A 16563-nucleotide genomic window follows, 5' to 3' on the forward strand; every position below is an offset into this window, starting at 1 on the left:
GAACACCAGGAGCAAGAAAGAGGCAGGCAGGGCAGCTGGCCAGGTTTGTGCTCGACTGTATTCACTCAGAGACACGTGGCAGCTTACATTGGACAAAATGAGTAATAAAAATTGGCTTTAAATACGGAAAAACCAGGGCCCTATAATCCCATGCTATCCTAACACTGGGACCAGGACGGCCATCACAATCTGGGAAGGACCAGAACTGGGGCCTGGGGTGCAGGTACACACCGCAGCCTACCCACTTCACACACACGCACACACTTGCACTCACACACACACCCCACACGCACACACAGGGAGGGATGGATTATTGCTGGGCACATGTGTCTATTGTTAAGAGGGGAAGTCTGGAATGTTTCAGAGTTGACTAAGGACAACCTCCCCCACTTCCCACGGCCTGGGCTGGGGCATTTCTGCAAGAGGTGTCTTCAGGACAGGGCCCAGCATGAGGGACAAGGCGCCCTGGGAGCTGGAAGGCAGAGGCAGACCCATCTGGGATAGCCTGGGCAGTGGACTGATGGGTCCCAGGGTCAGCCCAGTCTCTGGTCACACTTTGGCACAGGCCTAGGGGATACAGAGGCCCCAGTCCAGCTTTGACAAGTGCTGATGAGGGACAGCATCGGACCCCAGAGGTGATAGCCCTGAGCCCGGGGCAGCAGAGGCAGGCATGAGTTTCACTCAGAGGTCAGCGGTGGCGAGCACAGTGCTGGGGGCTCAGGGGCCTTGCCTGACCCAGCCTCGGCCTGTCCGAGCTGGGCCCAAGGAGCCTTGAGTTTGGCAGTGGCCCTTCTGCCAGCTCCAGGGTAGGTCTTAAGAACGCTCCGGTTGCTATATACATTCGTACAAATACATAAATACAGAAAGCCCCGAGCTCCACGGACAAGAGCTGAAGGGACGCACCTTTGTCCCAGGGACAGCCCAGGCCTTGCCAAACTCAGCCAGACCAGGGGCTGAGGGGCAGAGGACACTGGGGACAGCTCCGGCTGTGTTCCCCAGGCCACAACTTGAGTGGACAATGGGGAAGACCACTGTGCAAAACTGTAAACAGCGCTCGGAGTAGCTGCTACCGCCAACCACCGGTAGGGGCCTCAGGCCGGGGGCTAGAGGCGGGTTGGGAGCTCGAGGCGGGTGGGGAGCTCTTCCTCACTGTCGCTGCAGTTCCCACAGCAATCCTGGAGGGATGGGGAAGACACGGAGGGAGAGAGGCAGAGCGAGTGCCATTAGCCACCAGTGCCATCACCCAGGCCGGCCCTGCCAGGAACTGCCTGGAGCCATGCTCTGGGGTGGGGGAATCCCCATGAGGGGCCTGGAACAGCAGCTCAGGCCAGACATGTGTGGACATCAGTGCAGAGGCTGCTCATAGCAGGCTGAAGTAAGAGGGTCCAGGTGGATCTCAGGCTTTGCCAGAGCAAGACCCTGTCCAGACCCTCTCCCCTGGAGCTGGTGGAAGCAGGGCATGGGGAGACAGATGGCTAAGCAAGGCTAGCAGCTTGAAGGTGCCAGGGTGCAGGGAATGAAGTAGTGGGGGGGGGGGGAGCGGGCACCAGACTTCTTTCGCCCACATCTCGCCTCTGCCATGGAAGGGCTGCCCGTGGCTCCCCGAGGCTGGGCAGCAAGGCCAACCCACGGGGAGCCCACACTGCTCACCTCTGGAAAGAGAAAAGAGGCCGTGAGCCCAGCCAGGGATAGGGGACAGGCGGGAATAAGGCCAGAGACCCTGGGCACCCCTGGTATGGCTGGAGGATGCCCACTCCCAGCACATGCGGGCACCGGCTCTGCCTCCCACCCACCGTCCCCTGGAGTCAAGCTGGGGGCCAAGATAGGACACTTCTGGGAGTTACCTGGCGGCTGAAGAGTCTCTGCAGCAGTCCTTTCTTGGGGGGTGCAGGTGGCTGGCCCTTCCAGTCCAGGTCTGGGGGAACTGAGCCATCTAGCCCAAAGACATTCAGCTCCTGGAAGCACTCGGTCTCCACCATCTGCCAAAGAACAGGGAGCTGTGAGAGCTGCCTCCAGGGCTGCTCCTTGGGGCCTCATCCTACCAGCTGGCAGGCCCTTACCTCATTCTGCCAGGGGATGGGCACGCTGCCCGTGGCAAACTTCTGGTAGAAGTCTTGGTCAGTGGGCTCCAGCTCCACACCCTTAACTGTGGAGAACTGTTCGATGTCCAGAACATCCTTGCAGTAAATGGCCTGGGGCTGGTGGGGACAGAAGTAGCAGTCAGGAACTGCTACACATGTACGCACACATGCACACCTGCCCACCTACATGCATATGGGCAGCTCAGCCCTGAAAATCACTCCAGCCCTGGCCTGGTTATGCCTGGACCCTTGCAGCCCTCTCTGGTTTGGAGTCAGAAACTAGATACTCCATGCCCTTCCGAAGTATGGCAGTCCCTTCTCTTTGAAGCCATTTCCCTCTATAAACTAGGAATCATTACTCCTCACTGCTTTCAACTGATAAGGCTGTGTAAAAGCCATGCCTTTTCCAGTTGAGGGTAGCTGACCTGCTGCAGCCAACCAGCCCCCACAGTGCCTTGGGGAATCAGCGACAGGTACCCCCCCACCTGTACACGGCTGTCTGGGGGTACACCTGGTGACGTGTGTGCAGGCAGAATCTTAGCTGGTCCTTTCAGCTGAGCGTCCCCATGCAGGACCTGGAGCTATCGATAGGCCCTCTGTCCCACGATGTCCAATGGCCTGCTCCATCCCCTCAAGCTTCATGGCCAACCAGAGGATTAGAACAGTCTTCCCAACTCCCCACACCCCTAGGGCTCCTGCTGAGAGCTCACCTCACTCCAGAAGGCCACTGTCTTTTTCATCTTTATATTATTTTCTAAGTCCTATTATTAAGAATGTCAATTAAGGGGCGCCTGGGTGGCTCAGTTGGTTGAGTGTCAGACTTCGGCTCAGGTCATGATCTCACGGTTTGTGGGCTTGAGCCCCGTGTCGGGCTCTGTGCTGACAGCTCAGAGCCTGGAGCCTGCTTCGGATTCTGTGTCTCCCTCTCTCTCTGTCTCTCCCCTGCTCATGCTCTGTCTCTCTCTCAAAAATAAACATTCAAAAAAAAAAAATTTTTTTTTAAAAGAATGTCAATTGAAACAACATAATGTGGGGCACCTGGGCAGCTCAGTTGGTTAAGCATCTGACTTCAGCTCAGGTCATGGTCTCACCGTTGGTGAGCTCGAGCCCCGCCTCAAACTCTGTGCTGATAGTGCAGAGCCTATGTGGGATTCTCTCTTTCCCCCTCTCTCTCTGCCCCTCACTCACTCACACCCTCTCTCTCTCAAAAATAAATAAATAAAAACAAACAAAACAAACAAAAAACCCAACAACATCATAATGTAAAATGGTGCAGCTGCTTTAGAAAACAATCTGGCAGTTCCCCAAAAGGTTAAATGTAATGTTATCATATTAGCCAGCGATTCCACTCCTAAGTATATACCAAAGAGAAATGAAAACAAACGTCCTCACCAAAACTTGCATGTGAATGGTCATAGCAAAATTATTCATAATAGCCCAAAGTGGAAATAACCCTAATGCCCATCAACTGATGAATAAACAAGATATGGCCTACTCATAGAATGGAATGTTATTCAGTGGTAAAAAAGGAACAAAATTACTGATATAGGCTACATCACCTGTATGAACCTTGAAAATATGCTAAGTGAAACAAGTCAGTCACCAAGGACCACATATCATATAACACTATTTGCATGAAATTTCCACAACAGGTAAATATGTAGAGACAGAAAATAGATTAGTGGTTGCCAGGGCCACAGGGAGAAGAAAATGGGGAATGACTGCTAGTAGGCATGGGGTTTTTGTTGGGTGGGGGCGGGGGGAGGGGGAAAGGGGTGATGAAAATGTTCTAAAATGGATTATGTTGATGGCTGCCCAACTCTCAATATGCTAACAGCCATTTAATTATATACTTTAAATGAACGAATTACAAGATATGTGAATCAAATCTCAATAAAGCTATTAGAAATGATATCATCATCAAACTTGCTCCTCATCTGTTGTTTCTAAAGAGCTGAATTCCAGGGCAATGATTTTCTAACTCTGAATAAAAGACCCAGGTGTGGTGGGATGACTTCCAGGTTAAATGAGATGATGTGCACCAGAAGCAGGAAGCAGGAGCAAACTCGAGTGGCGGGGCCAGACCTGAGGCAGGCTGCTCTCAGTTAAATCACTCACAGCAAGGCCCACACCCCAGGGTCTGTGAGGCCCACAAAACACAATCCTTCACAAGCCACAGCCCCCTAGTTGGACTCTGGCTTCTACTCACCCCCTCTAGGCCGACCCCCACACCTCACATGTCTGTTCAACATTCCCCAAAGGCCCCCCTGTCACACTTAGAATAAGACTGCACAGGAGCGCCTGGGTGGCTCAGTCGGTTAAGCGTCCGACTTTGGCCCAGGTTATGATCTCATGGTTCATGAGTTCAAGCCCTGGGTCAGGCTCTGTGCCAACAGCTTAGAGCCTGGAGCCTGCTTCGGATTCTGTGTCTCCCTCTCTCTCTGACCCTCCCCAGCTCATGCTCACACTCTGTCTCTGTCAAAAATCAATAAGCTTAGGGGCGCCTGGGTGGCGCAGTCGGTTAAGCGTCTGACTTCAGCCAGGTCACGATCTCGCGGTCCGTGAGTTTGAGCCCCGCGTCAGGCTCTGGGCTGATGGCTCGGAGCCTGGAGCCTGTTTCCGATGCTGTGTCTCTCTCTCTCTCTCTGCCCCTCCCCCGTTCATGCTATGTTTCTCTCTGTCCCAAAAATAAATAAAAAACGTTGAAAAAAAAATTAAAAAAAAAAATCAATAAGCTTAATAAAAAAAAAAAAAAAAAAAAAAAAAAAGACTGCACGCCTCTCCCAGCCCATGCTCACTCCAGCCACACTGGCCTTATCACTGTTCTCTCTCCTGAGGCTGCTCCTTCTCCCTGAAATACTCATACTTCAAAACTTGGCACGGCTCTCTCCTTCACATATTTCAGGCTTCTGCTTAACCATCAGCACCTCAGAGACCACCCTGTCTAAAAATACTCCCACTCGTAATCATTCCTTATTGTCTTCTTAGCCTGATTTATTTTTTTTCTGTTGCACTTCACACTACCTGATATTCCTTTTCATTTACTGCTTTATTTTGACATGCTCCCCACTACAACATGAAGGCAGAACTGGGTCCTGTTGACCTCATGATCTCTGAGGTCTGGCACATATGGGCATTCAGAAATTTGGAATAAACGATCACCAGTGTGGCTGACAGTCATCGATCCGGCCTTCCCAATCACCTTCCTGACTCCCCAGTGTTCCTGGTGAACTGTCAGTCAGAGGACCCAGTCCTCTTACATAAGGGAGCAGGGCAAGTACATAACCTAATCTTGGCCAATCACAACCTTCCCTGTGACTTTATACAGAGAAGTCTGAATTCAGCAGGAAGAGGATCAACAGGTTGAAGCACAGCCAAGAGATGAAGTCTTGGCAAAACTGCATGAAGCCCTGATGTTGGCCCTACTCTGGGGCTCTCTAGCCAAATGAACCAATAAGCTCCTTGTTGGACATAATTAAGTTTCAGATGGATTTCTGCCCCTTGGAATATGATGATTCAAGGATGTTTCTGCCCACAGAATGCCTGACCCACTGAGATGCTCAGTAAATGGGTAGGACTCTACAAGGGAGAGGTCAGCACTACCAGGTATAGTGGGCAGCCAATATTCAGCCAGTCCAATAGCCCTTACCCCCGCTGGCAATGGCGTCTTGGTTTTCCTTTGGGAAACTAACCTCCCTGGCTGGCAGTGGTTCAGGTGGGCAAGTGATCAAACCGTGATCACTGCCGGGCTTCTGAGCAATCTGTGGCAATAAGCACTAGCCTTAGGGTTACTTTTTTTCCCCCTTTCAGGACTTCTTTTGAAGTAATTGGGCAAGAGGTATACATTCTGTCTACCGGGCTGGCTGAGCTAGTAGGATGTGGACCTGAACTGCTGGTCCACTACTGCTGCACCCTAGCAAGAGTAGTCAGAGAATAAAGACTGCACACTGGCCTGTACAGTGGAGAGGGAAAGGAAGACAGAATTCCTACAGTGTTGTTGCAGCCCCAGATCCAGGTATGCCAAAAGCTCTATCTATCCTGGGGCTTTTCATTTGTGTGAGTTCAATGAATTGTTTTGTTGGCCAACCCATCTGAGTTGCACTTTCTGACACTTGCACTGAAGGTGGCCTGACCACTGCTTTAAGAACCCCGGGCCTGAGTCCCCACCCAGGCTTGGCCCTACCCTCAGGAGTGGACAGCACTCACATCAGGTTTGAAGGGTGGCTCCAGCATGCCAGCTCCCAGCCGCTTAAAGTTCAGCTTTTTGAAGAGGGGGTGTTCCTTTACTTCGCGGGCACCACCTCCACGACACCCTAGGCGCCCAGCAGGGTCCTTGCACAGGAGCTGTGGCAGGGTAGGGGCAGTCAGAGGGACCTGGGAGAGGTGCCTGGTGCCCCCAGCCCCAGCCCGTCAGTTTCCTGCTGGCTTGCCATACCTGGGAGCAGAGCGAGCGGGCCTGAGGGGTAAAGCGCTCTGAGTATTCTTCAGGCACCTCCTTCACCAACCGTTCCACCTCCTCTCGCTTGATTTTCTTTTTCCTCTGCTGGAAGGGTGACTGGCCGGCAATCATCTCGTATAGGAGGCAGCCTAGTGCCCACCAGTCTGGGCTGAATGTGTACCGTTCGTTCTTTACCACCTCCGGAGCTGGGTAGGGTGGAACAGAAGTTAGGGCTGGGCAGGAGGCAGGAACCAAGCCCTGGGGCCCTGGGAATGCCCAGCACAGTGGGGCATCAGCTCAAATATCTGCCCGCCAGGCAGGCACTACCAGCAGCCTGGTGGGGACCTCAGCAAGTAGGACAGCACATGCCCCATCAAAGAGAGCACTGTGGCCCCGTAGGAGGCCAGGTCTTCTGATTTTTCAAGAGAAGTCAGAAATCCATATTTTTAATGGGAAGCTGTCTGGCGTATCAAATGTTGGCAACCAATTCAAATTGTTTTATTCTTTACCATGTTTATTTATTTTGAAAGAAGGAGACAGAGCATGAGCACGGGAGGGGCAGAGAGAGAGGGAGAGAATCCCAAGCAGGCTCCACACTGGCAGCACAGAGCCTGATATGGGGCTTGAACCCACGAACTGTGAGATCATGACCAAGAGTCAGATGCTTAACTGACTGAGCCACCCAGGCAGCCCTCAAATTGTTTTAAAAACAATTTGATTTAAGTACAAATGTAGGCCATATTAGGCCTGTGTGGTTACCAGTTTGCAAGCTCTGGATTTAATAGCAGAGAGAAGAAACAAGAAAGAAACTCCTCTACTGCATACCTACTGCCTGCCAGGGTGGGCACACGGGATTTTTGCCTCTCCTACCACTTTTTATCTAAAGGCAACTCTGGGAGCCAGTATCATTGCTTTATGGTTGGGCAAAGTGAGCATAGGAGCAGCAGTATGTGGTCCAAGGACACACAACAAGAGGTGGGGCCTGTAATTGGGGCTCTATCTGCTGTGTCACATAATCTCTAAAGGGAATACTAGGGCCACATCTTGGCCCATACCACAGATGGGCATTCCCTCCCTGAATCTGGGTAGATCAGGGGAGGGGAGGACTTCTCAACCTTCTCATCTTTCTCTGGTAGCCACCTGCAGGCCTAGCCAATAGTAGGAGCTCAGTAAGTATTTGGTGAATGAATGAATGATGCAGATTTGCAGGTGTGTGGCTGAGTCCTGGTCTCTTAATTTCTAAGATAGGGATATCAGTTCTATTCCCTGAGACACAGAAGACTTCCACAGAAGTGGTGGGACCCAGCCCAGGACAGCAAGAGGACTCAGGAGGCAGGGGGGCCAGGGTGGAGGAAGACTCACCCATGTAGCCCACAGTGCCCACACGACCCTTGATGGTCTGGCCTTCTGGCACATGCACAGCTAGCCCCAGGTCGGAGATGCGGATGTGACCTGAATGTGGGTGGACAAGTTGGGGGGCCCATTGAACAGGTGGGCCAGACCCTGCCCCACTCCACTGCACTCCACCTCTGTGCACCCCGTACCCACCATGGTCATCCAACAGGATGTTCTCTGGCTTCAGGTCCCTGTGGGGAGAGAAGGGCAGGGTCAGATGTTGTTCAGTTTGCCAAGGAGCCAAACGGCATGCCACCCCCTCCTAGCTCACTTGTCTCCTGGGATGGAATGTGCAGCAAGGTGCAGGAGCCATTTATTGCCAGGGTGAGAGATAGCCCTGCCCTCACTCACAGCAGCTCTGACTTGAGGGGGCAGCTGAAGGATCTACCCAGCCAGGATTCCTTCCTGGGAATCCCCAGGCAAGTGGAGAGCAGCTCCCATCTGGGGGAATAGCACCAGTAGCCTTACTCACCACTAGTGTTAACAGGGTCCCACCCTCACCCCACTTTGGTGGCTGACTCTACCTTTCCTGTCAAATGGGGCTACTCATCTGTCCCCCTCATGGGGCTGTTGTGAGGTTCAAATGAAATCACTGCCGGTAACAATAGGCGGAGCTCCCCACTGCCAAGCCCTGCATGCCAGGCTCTGTGCACTTTACTGCAGGGAGCTGACTGGCCCAGGGTTATACAGAGACGGGTGATGACACCAGCATTCACATGAGTGAGCCAGACCCAGAGGCTCTCAAGTCTGCCCGGCATGGGCAAGCGTGGAGCCCCAAGCCCAGGCTCAGTAGGGCTCAAACCGGCTCATGCCCGCAACAACAGGCCCAGCACACCAACATCCTTCTGCGGCCTCCACCCATGCCCAGCTGCAGCCCCTGGCGGGGAGGGCCGAAGCCCAGGACCTGTACACGATGCGCTCCCGGTGCAGGTCCTCCAGGCCGCAGCAGATCTCCGCGGCATAGAAGACAGCCCGCTCCTCGGGGAAGCCAGCCTGGCCCATGTGGTAGATGTGGAACTTGAGGTCGCCTCCGTTCATCAGTGTCAGCACCAGGCACAGCGCGTCCTTGGTCTCATAGGCATAGGCCAAGCTCACCTGTGGCCGAGGGGACCCGAGCCCTCAAGCAGGGGCCATGGGCCACCCAGGGGCAGGGCTGGCACCAGCCGCCCAAAAAATCCTTCTCAGTGGCACTCCTTGGGGCCCAGCCTGCTCCCCAGGCCTGGTGTCAACACCCCAAACCGACCCTTCCCAGGCATCTCTGAGGGTGGGAACAGGGCAGCACAGAAAGGGACCTAGCCTGGTAAGTGAGAAGGGCAGGGCAAGTGCATGGCCAGGGTGAAGGGAGGGGTATCCTGTCTGTACTTACTACAAACCTACTGTTCACTTTCTCCAGGATCTGCTTTTCATTGAGTGCCATGGCCTCCCCTTTCCGCTTCTTGATACGCTTCTTTTCCAGCTTCTTGCAAGCGTACATCTTGCCTGTTGCCCGCACCTGGCAGGCACACACCTGTAGCCAAGGTAGATGGGCAAATAGGGACCAGCTGTGTTCTTCCTGGGGCTATAGGAGCTCAAGGAGGGAGGGCTGGTCCAGGGCCTACCATACCCCTCCTCCCCACTCCATCAGGGGCTCTGGCCTGGCCACTTACCTCACCAAAGCCGCCTTTGCCCAGGACTCGATACTGCCTGAAGGTGTTTTTGGTCACTGGCTGCCTGTAGGCAAGGGATTTCGGAGCAAACACTGGCTGAGCAGGGGCCCAAGGCCCGTAAGAGCCCTAGCAACTTGGCCTACTGTGGGCCAGCCTTCAGGGAGCTCACCTTTCCAGCCACTTCCACTGTAGGAAACGGTTGAAGTAGATGCTGTCGAGGTAGTCGGCAAAAGGGGCCATGCTCAGGTACTCATGGGTCAGCCTGTTGAGAGGGCCCAGCCCACCAGTCAGCCCCCGACACCCCAGGTTCTCGGCTGGATGGGACGGGACCCCCTGTTATATGCATTCTCGGCCTAAAGGGCAGCCTCATTGGCCAACCCTCTTACTAACCCAACTAAGCAGGAGACATTCATCTGTGTCAAAGCTGAAGATTCTATAGAGAGAGAAGGCAACCTGCCCAAGCTCACACAGCAAGCGCAGGGCCAGGGTGAGAGGCTGAGCTCCCTCACCAGCTACTGAGCTGTTCACAGCCTTCCAGGGCCCACGGAAGCCCCCTCCTCAGGACACAATTCCAGGCCAATGGGCAGGGAGAGGCTTACCGGGTGAGCTCCTGGAAGAGGTCTTTGCAGGGCCCCTGCTCCAACCGCTGGGAGCAATTAGTCACCAGCTGCCGGGGGACCTCAGGGATGAGGTCAGGACCCTGGAGATAGGCAATAAACAGGTCAGTGCAGGGGGCTCCCTTCGCCAGCTGCCTACACCCAGGGCAGAGATGGCCAACATTCTGGACCTGCGCTAGGAGCAGCTGTAGGCTAGTGGTGTGCCAGCCGGCCCAGCTGCTGAACTCAGTTCCACTGCTACCCTTGAGGCAGGGTGAAGCAGAGCCACTGGCAGGCTGCCTGGCCCACCCTCCTGGGCTCCATGCCCGTGGTCTGCCTGGTGAACCGGGAGACGCTCCAGGGCACTCTCTGCCCAGGCTGTGGTCATTCCTCTCCTCATCACTGAGCTCTGCCCGCTGCCGTCATCTCTCCATCCTTGCTCACTCACCGTGTGGCTCAGAAAATTCTGCATTAGCCGCCGCCCACAAGCCTTCCGCTTCTCATCAGGGGTCACTTCATACTCAGCCTGCAGGGTGGGAGGCAGAGAAGCTTGGGGCCTGGGCAGAACAACAGGTGTGGGGAAATGGGACACACTTGACCTAGGGACCTCTGCCCACCCTCGGGGCTGGGCTGGGCTGCACTCACCACTCCATCCAAGAAGGCTATGCAGCGGGTCAGCTCAGGCCTCGTGGCGCAGAACTCTCGAAACAGCAGGCGCCCAATGGGCTGCCGCTCGCACAGGCTGTGGTAGTCACGCTCTGCAAGCAGGGGTAGGAGCTACTGGGTTCCCAGACCTGGAGCCTGCTGGCAGGACACTCCTATCCATACTGCCAAGCCCTGGCCCCAACAGTAGCTTCTAGCCCTGCAGTATGGAAGCCACTACCTCCTTTAGAACTGTCACCCCAACACTGAGGTGGGCACTACTATTATTTCCAACACAGTTTGGGACTCTGAGGCCCAGAGAAACTAAGCAATTAACTCAAGGTCACACAGCTTGATGTATGGCTCCAAAGCTGGGCCCTCACCTCCCACTGCTATCTCCTGGTTCACACCACCTACATACATCACAGTGCTGGGCTTGGGTGTGGTTGTGAGGTTCCGGCCTGGCCCAGGCTAGGCCCAAACCTGTTGCTTGCCTGGCGAAAGTGCAAGAGGAAGCTGTGGCTTCCGGCAAGCTCGAGGCTAAGCCTCCTTCCCAGGCGGTGGAAGCAGCTATGGTATACTCCTTGCCCACGTGCAGGCTGTCAGAGGGGCCTAGGCAACCTTGGGGGTTGTGCAGACCTGGGGCCTCAGCCAAGATAAGCAGGAACTGGCGTCCTGACCCCTCTTCTGGTCAAGGTTTTGATGCCCCCCCACCTGCCACTCACCCTGCTCGGGGCAGGGTTATGCTAAGCACGGGCTTGGGGCTCCTCATGCAATCAATCTGTGGGCTGACTCCAGCCTCCACTGTACCCTCTGTCCCTCAAACCCCAGGCATGACTCTCCTTTCCTCTGCTTCTCTCAGACTGCCCCAAATCTGACCCTGCCCTACTCCCCCACCCTCCCACCTACCCCAAACACCCCTTGCTGTCCTGTTTGTACTATGTGCTCCACCCATCTCAGGCCCAGGAACCGAAACCAGGTTGGGTGTTGCAGCCTCAGTCTTCCTGCTCCCCAGACTCCCCCCCCGCCCCCGCCAACCCTGCCCCTCTGCCTCGGGGTGAGGTCTCAGGGGAGGCTCCCCCAGAACACCCAGGCCTCCACCCAGGCCTCACCGAGGCTGAGCCGCAGCTCTTCACACTGGCTGATGTGGGGGAACTGCAGCATCTGTCGCCATTTCTTGCTTTTGCCCTTGCGATTCCCACCACCACCTGTGGGAACAAACAGGTGCTGGATCTCAAGTCCCGCTGCTACCATGCTTCCCCTGGCCGCTCAGTGCAGCCCAGAGACCTGGCCTTCTGGGCTCAGCCCAGGCACAGCACACTCTAGAAGGCACCTCAGGCCTTCATTCCACACATTTCAGCATGCCCTCACTGGGCTCTAGGACACACACCGTCCCCTGGGCCCCTCTGCTAGGGGTTCCTGAGCTCCTGGGCTGGAAGATCCAACAGGGGTGATAAGGACAGGTCACCGGGTGATGGTGGGTTTCCAGGAAACCTTAGCTGCTTTCTGGCAGGTAGGAGTTTCCCGGGTGAAGAAAGCAGAGGACATGACAGCAGTGGGAACTATGTAAGTCAAGGCACAGAAGGGAGAGATTCTATGACATGTGGGACATGCCTCAGAGATGCCAGGGGCAGAGGGCAGCCTGGGTCACCAGGAAGGCTTCAGGCCCCCATACCTGGCCCTGAATCAGAGCTATCAGAGACTCAAACAAGGTGGTGGCTGCAGGGCTGGCACTCAGGATGCCCACTCCAGTACACAAGGGGTTCTGTGGCCCTGATACCTGCCTCATTTCACCTAGCTGACACCCTATCTGTAGTTGCTAAGACCAGGGTAGCAGCTCAAATGCCTACAGAGCCAGATAGGTAGGTAAAATGTAGGCCAGATGGGAGACAACAGGGAATGGTGGGGAGTGTGGTGAACTGGACTGGGCATGCCCCTTCCTCCAGGCAGGAATACGGACTCGGCGTGACCAGCTCTTCTCACCTTTTAGCTGAGACTCCGGACATTATGTGAAATACTGGTTCCTATTTTTTGTAAAAACAAATTGCAGCTAAATAAATTAAACATGTTAGAGAGCTAGCCAGATGTGGCCCATGGGCCACGAGGTTGAAAATAGAAGGGCCTGAGTCTTGGAGCCCCACAGACATAGGTTTGAATCTCCAATTCGCACTTTAGGCCTGTCACTTGCCCTCTGTGAGCCTCAACTTCTCCATACTTACTTCAGATCCAAAGCTACCTCCAGAGGTGTTGTCAGACTGGGAGAGTCTGTGTCCAGTACCCAGTAGGGCTGTGGCAAGAGGTGGCCCTCAGCTCCAACAACTCATGGCAACCTCAGGCAGCCACTTTTTCCCTGCCTGGCCTCAGTTTCTCCTCTGCTTTACCCAGCCTTGTTTTCATCTGCCCTGGCTGAAGGCAGGTGGCACAAGGGAAGGGGCTGCTCAAGGGAAGGGGCAGAGTTGGGTCCCTCAATGGGTTCTGTGACCTAAGCAGTCGGGAGGAGGAAATGTTGCAGGGCACCCATTGGGAAACCTGCTAGCAGCTCTCCTGTGGCCTGCACCCAGCATACTCCACAGCCATTGCTCCATTCTGAATGAGCAACAGACCCCCACCCCCAACCCGGGGCAAGGCCTCGCCAGAAGGGGAACTCCTCCCCCACCCCCACAGGTCCTTCACCCAACCCTCTATCCGCTGGCCTCCCCCCACCAGTTACTTCCTCCTCCCCCTCCTCCCAGCCACATCAAGGCAGTAGCAAGAGTCACATGCAAATATCCTGTCCTGGAACTGCCACCAGAGTCAGTGGGGCTCCTCCCCAACCTAGCCTGGCCCCCTCCCTATGCCTCTGGGGGCCTGGGAAAGGATGGAGGACTAAAGAAGGGCTCACACCCCCAATGCTGCGCCACTTCATCCTCACAGCAATTCTGTCAGACTAGGCATAACCTCACGAGGAAACTGAAGCCTTGAAATGAGGAATCAATTTGTCCAAGATTACAAAGCCTGGAGGTGCCAGAGGCAGGATTCAAACCCAGCTCCCTAGGACTACAACCCACACTCCTTTCCCACCCCAAACACGCCATGCCAGCCATCTATTAGGTGTCAACTGAATACATACACCAAGGGTTCCCAAACCACTTAGGGCCTCATATCCCTTGGGAAGCTGGAAAAGGCCAGGCCCTAAGCTGTCAGCCAGCTAATGAAGGGATTCCAGTGGAGCCAGTCTATGGGCCAGGGTTTAGGACTCAATGACAACAGGGATTTAAGTTTGTATGTCCTGTCCCCAACTATTCCACAAAAAGGGTTACTAAAGTTTAGAGAGAAGAGACTTATTTAGAGCATGCAGGTGGGAGACTTATTTAGAGAACCAGGTTGGGGTAAGTGTTCTCCAGGGGAGGCATCAGTCCAGGTCTGGCCATACCACACTATGCCTCACCCATGGCCTGAAGAAGGCCGTCAGGAGGTGCCACACTCTCCAGCCAGGCAAAGCAGTGCTCTCAGCAGGCCCGAGGCCTGAACTGGCTACAGCCCTAGAGAGGGAGGCCTGGCCAGGCTCTCCCCACCCCTCCTCCCTAGCTGGCTAGATGACGAGGCAGAACAGAATCGGCAGATGCCCCCAGAGGCTAGGAGGAAGGCCTAGCCCTGAGACTAGATAAGGGACAGGAGATTAAAAAAAAAAAAGGCTCTGGGCACTAAGGACCCAGCCTGCCATGCCTATTTCCAGGCAGCATCTCCCAGGGAGCAACACACACTGGGCAGGCAGGGGGGTACCAGATGCTGTGCCATTTGGGGGCTTGTCTGGGCTTCCTACACACTGTATTGGAGGCATCCTGTGTGTAGGCCTGGGTCAACCACAGTCTCACCGTATGACTTGGGGGCTAATCCCTGGTCTGAACCTCAGTTTCCCACCTGTAAAATGGAGCAGAAAAGTGAAACAGATGACTCTTTCAGCCTGGAAGCCCAGCAAAGAGTAGAAAACGACCATGTCATGACCTCCCTGCTCTAGAGGTCCAAAAAGAAGGGTCTTGTTCACTGCTGGTCCCCAGCACCCAAGACAGGTCAGGGCACATAACGGAGTGTTCTGTGATTGTGTTACTGAAGTGGACAATGACAGGTGAGGGCCAGATTGACCACAAGGCAGTGAGGACCAAGTCTGGTCCTCTGTGTCCCCCATGACCCTCAGAGGCCAGGTGCCTAGTATCACTCGGGATGGGAGTCATGAGAAGCTCAGTACACACTCACCAGACTTGATCCCTCTGCCAGGCCTTGCACTTACAGTCCTGCCAGCCCCACATGCTCTCTTCCTTCAAAGCTCAGCTCCCGCTTATTTCTGTGCCCATTTGGCCCTCTACACCGTGGGCTTTCTGAGGGCAAAATTCGTGACCCATTCACCTCTGTACCCAGTGTCCTGAGGCACGAGACAAGTGGCAATCATGTTGGTAGCATATGTGACCAGCCACTGCGGTGGCTCCGTTCATTCATTCTTCAAACCTTTATCCTGCACCAACTTTGTGCGGGTCCAGGCTGGGCGCCAGGGTCTGGGCGTGAGGCACGTGGGGTAGGCTACCCTTTCTTGGGGCATCTTCTCACCTATCACCTGGGGGAGGCCTCAGAGAGGCTCTCCAAGGACCCAGGTCCCACCCTTCCCTCTTCCTTCCTCTCTCTTTCCCTCACCCCCCCCACCCCCCCGCCGCGAGGGCGGTGGCCTGACCCCCGCCCCTTCCTGGGCCCCGGCACCCGGGGCAGGTGCAGAGGACGACCGGCCGGAAGGGCTCGCGTATGCTCGGGGTGCGGGGAGCGGAGCGCGCTGCCCTAGGGGATCTGGCGGCTGGGGCGCCAGCCGAGCTCAGAGGCCGCGCGCCCGCGTACCCCGCACCCGGCCGCCCTCTCGGCCGCCTCACCTTCCCGGGCCTTGAGTAGCACCGTGTTCGCTACGATGTTCTCGAGCTCCATGGGCTGCGGCGCCGCCGGGCCCGCCGGGCCGAGCCGCCGGCCGGGATCGCTCGCGGGAGCCGGGGCCGGATGGCGATCGGCGCGGCTCGGCTCGCAGTGACCGCGCCGCGGCCTCCCGGGCCTCCCCGGCCGCCGCCGCCCGCCGCGAACACTCCGCCCCCTCCCGGGGGCCACCCGGGCGCCGGCCCGCCCCGCCCCGCCTTCTGTTTACTTTACGAGGCCAATAACCGGGCGGGCGCTCCCCGCGCCGTCTTCCCATTAGACAGCCTCTTCGTCATCCCCCGCCTTCCGCGCCAGGGATTCGCTCAAAGGAGCAGGGAGGCGGGACTTTATACGTCACCTCTTCCTGGTTGGTCCGAGGTTGGGTTCAGCCCCTAGGTTCGAATTTCTGGACCTTCGTAGGGTAGCGAACTGCCAATTAGGGCCGAGCCCTCCGCGAGGACAACAGAGGTGGGTCCTCTTGGTCACGCCCTGAAATCTTGGACTTTTATTGGATAAAATAAACGTCAATCATCCTCAGCACTGAACTCTGATTGGACCACCAAATAGGGGCGTGGCCCGGGTCCCTCTAACTAGTCTTGACTTTTCTAGGGTTTGTAGGGGATGCATTTGCTATCTTGGGCCTCCTGCGGGCTGACTGTAAGCTGTTTTGGGCCATGTGTCCAGCCATATTTCTTTGGGTTGACCCATTCTGGAGAGCGCACATCGGAAGCGGGGAGAAGTCCAAAAAAGACTGGCATCCTCCCTAGCGGCTCCCCAGCCTCCGGACCCCGCCCCGCCCCCGCAGCCGGATGTTGTGATTTCTCTCCACCCACACGGCC

At 55.7% G+C, this 16563-nt stretch overlaps 1 protein-coding gene across 2 annotated transcripts; it reads right to left on the minus strand.

Moving 5' to 3' along the window:
• Positions 1 to 40: 40 nt before the first annotated feature.
• On the minus strand, positions 41 to 15896 carry GRK6 (G protein-coupled receptor kinase 6). 2 transcript variants are annotated; one of them, XM_023259108.2, is made up of 16 exons: positions 15691 to 15896; positions 11911 to 12006; positions 10802 to 10914; positions 10605 to 10682; positions 10160 to 10260; positions 9730 to 9822; positions 9561 to 9624; positions 9281 to 9421; positions 8819 to 9009; positions 8068 to 8105; positions 7882 to 7971; positions 6517 to 6725; positions 6288 to 6425; positions 2061 to 2198; positions 1845 to 1979; positions 41 to 1175 (listed from the first exon to the last, which is right to left on the minus strand). In XM_023259108.2, exons 1-16 carry the CDS (start codon positions 15740 to 15742, stop codon positions 1104 to 1106), a joined length of 1749 nt encoding a protein of 582 aa, XP_023114876.1. In that variant the 5' UTR covers positions 15743 to 15896; the 3' UTR covers positions 41 to 1103. The 2 variants fall into 2 exon arrangements, with proteins under 2 accessions (XP_023114876.1, XP_023114877.1); XM_023259109.2 differs by lacking the exon at positions 41 to 1175 and adding an exon at positions 1184 to 1652.
• Between the last annotated feature and the right edge of the window lie 667 nt (positions 15897 to 16563).

The sequence above is a fragment of the Felis catus genome, chromosome A1, assembly GCF_018350175.1.
Source record: "Felis catus isolate Fca126 chromosome A1, F.catus_Fca126_mat1.0, whole genome shotgun sequence".
Classification (NCBI taxonomy): domain Eukaryota; kingdom Metazoa; phylum Chordata; class Mammalia; order Carnivora; family Felidae; genus Felis; species Felis catus.

What these genes read in the sequence shown, in the direction of transcription:
- GRK6 (XM_023259108.2), bottom strand. Translation starts at nt 15,742, where the DNA reads ATGGAGCTCGAGAACATCGTAGCGAACACGGTGCTACTCAAGGCCCGG. An exon ending in CTCTTCCAGGAGCTCACCCG is followed by an intron (nt 9,823 to 10,159) that starts GTAAGCCTCTCC and finishes CCCTCTCAACAG; the next exon opens with GCTGACCCATGAGTACCTGA. An exon ending in CCATCCCCTGGCAGAATGAG is followed by an intron (nt 1,980 to 2,060) that starts GTAAGGGCCTGC and finishes GTTCTTTGGCAG; the next exon opens with ATGGTGGAGACCGAGTGCTT.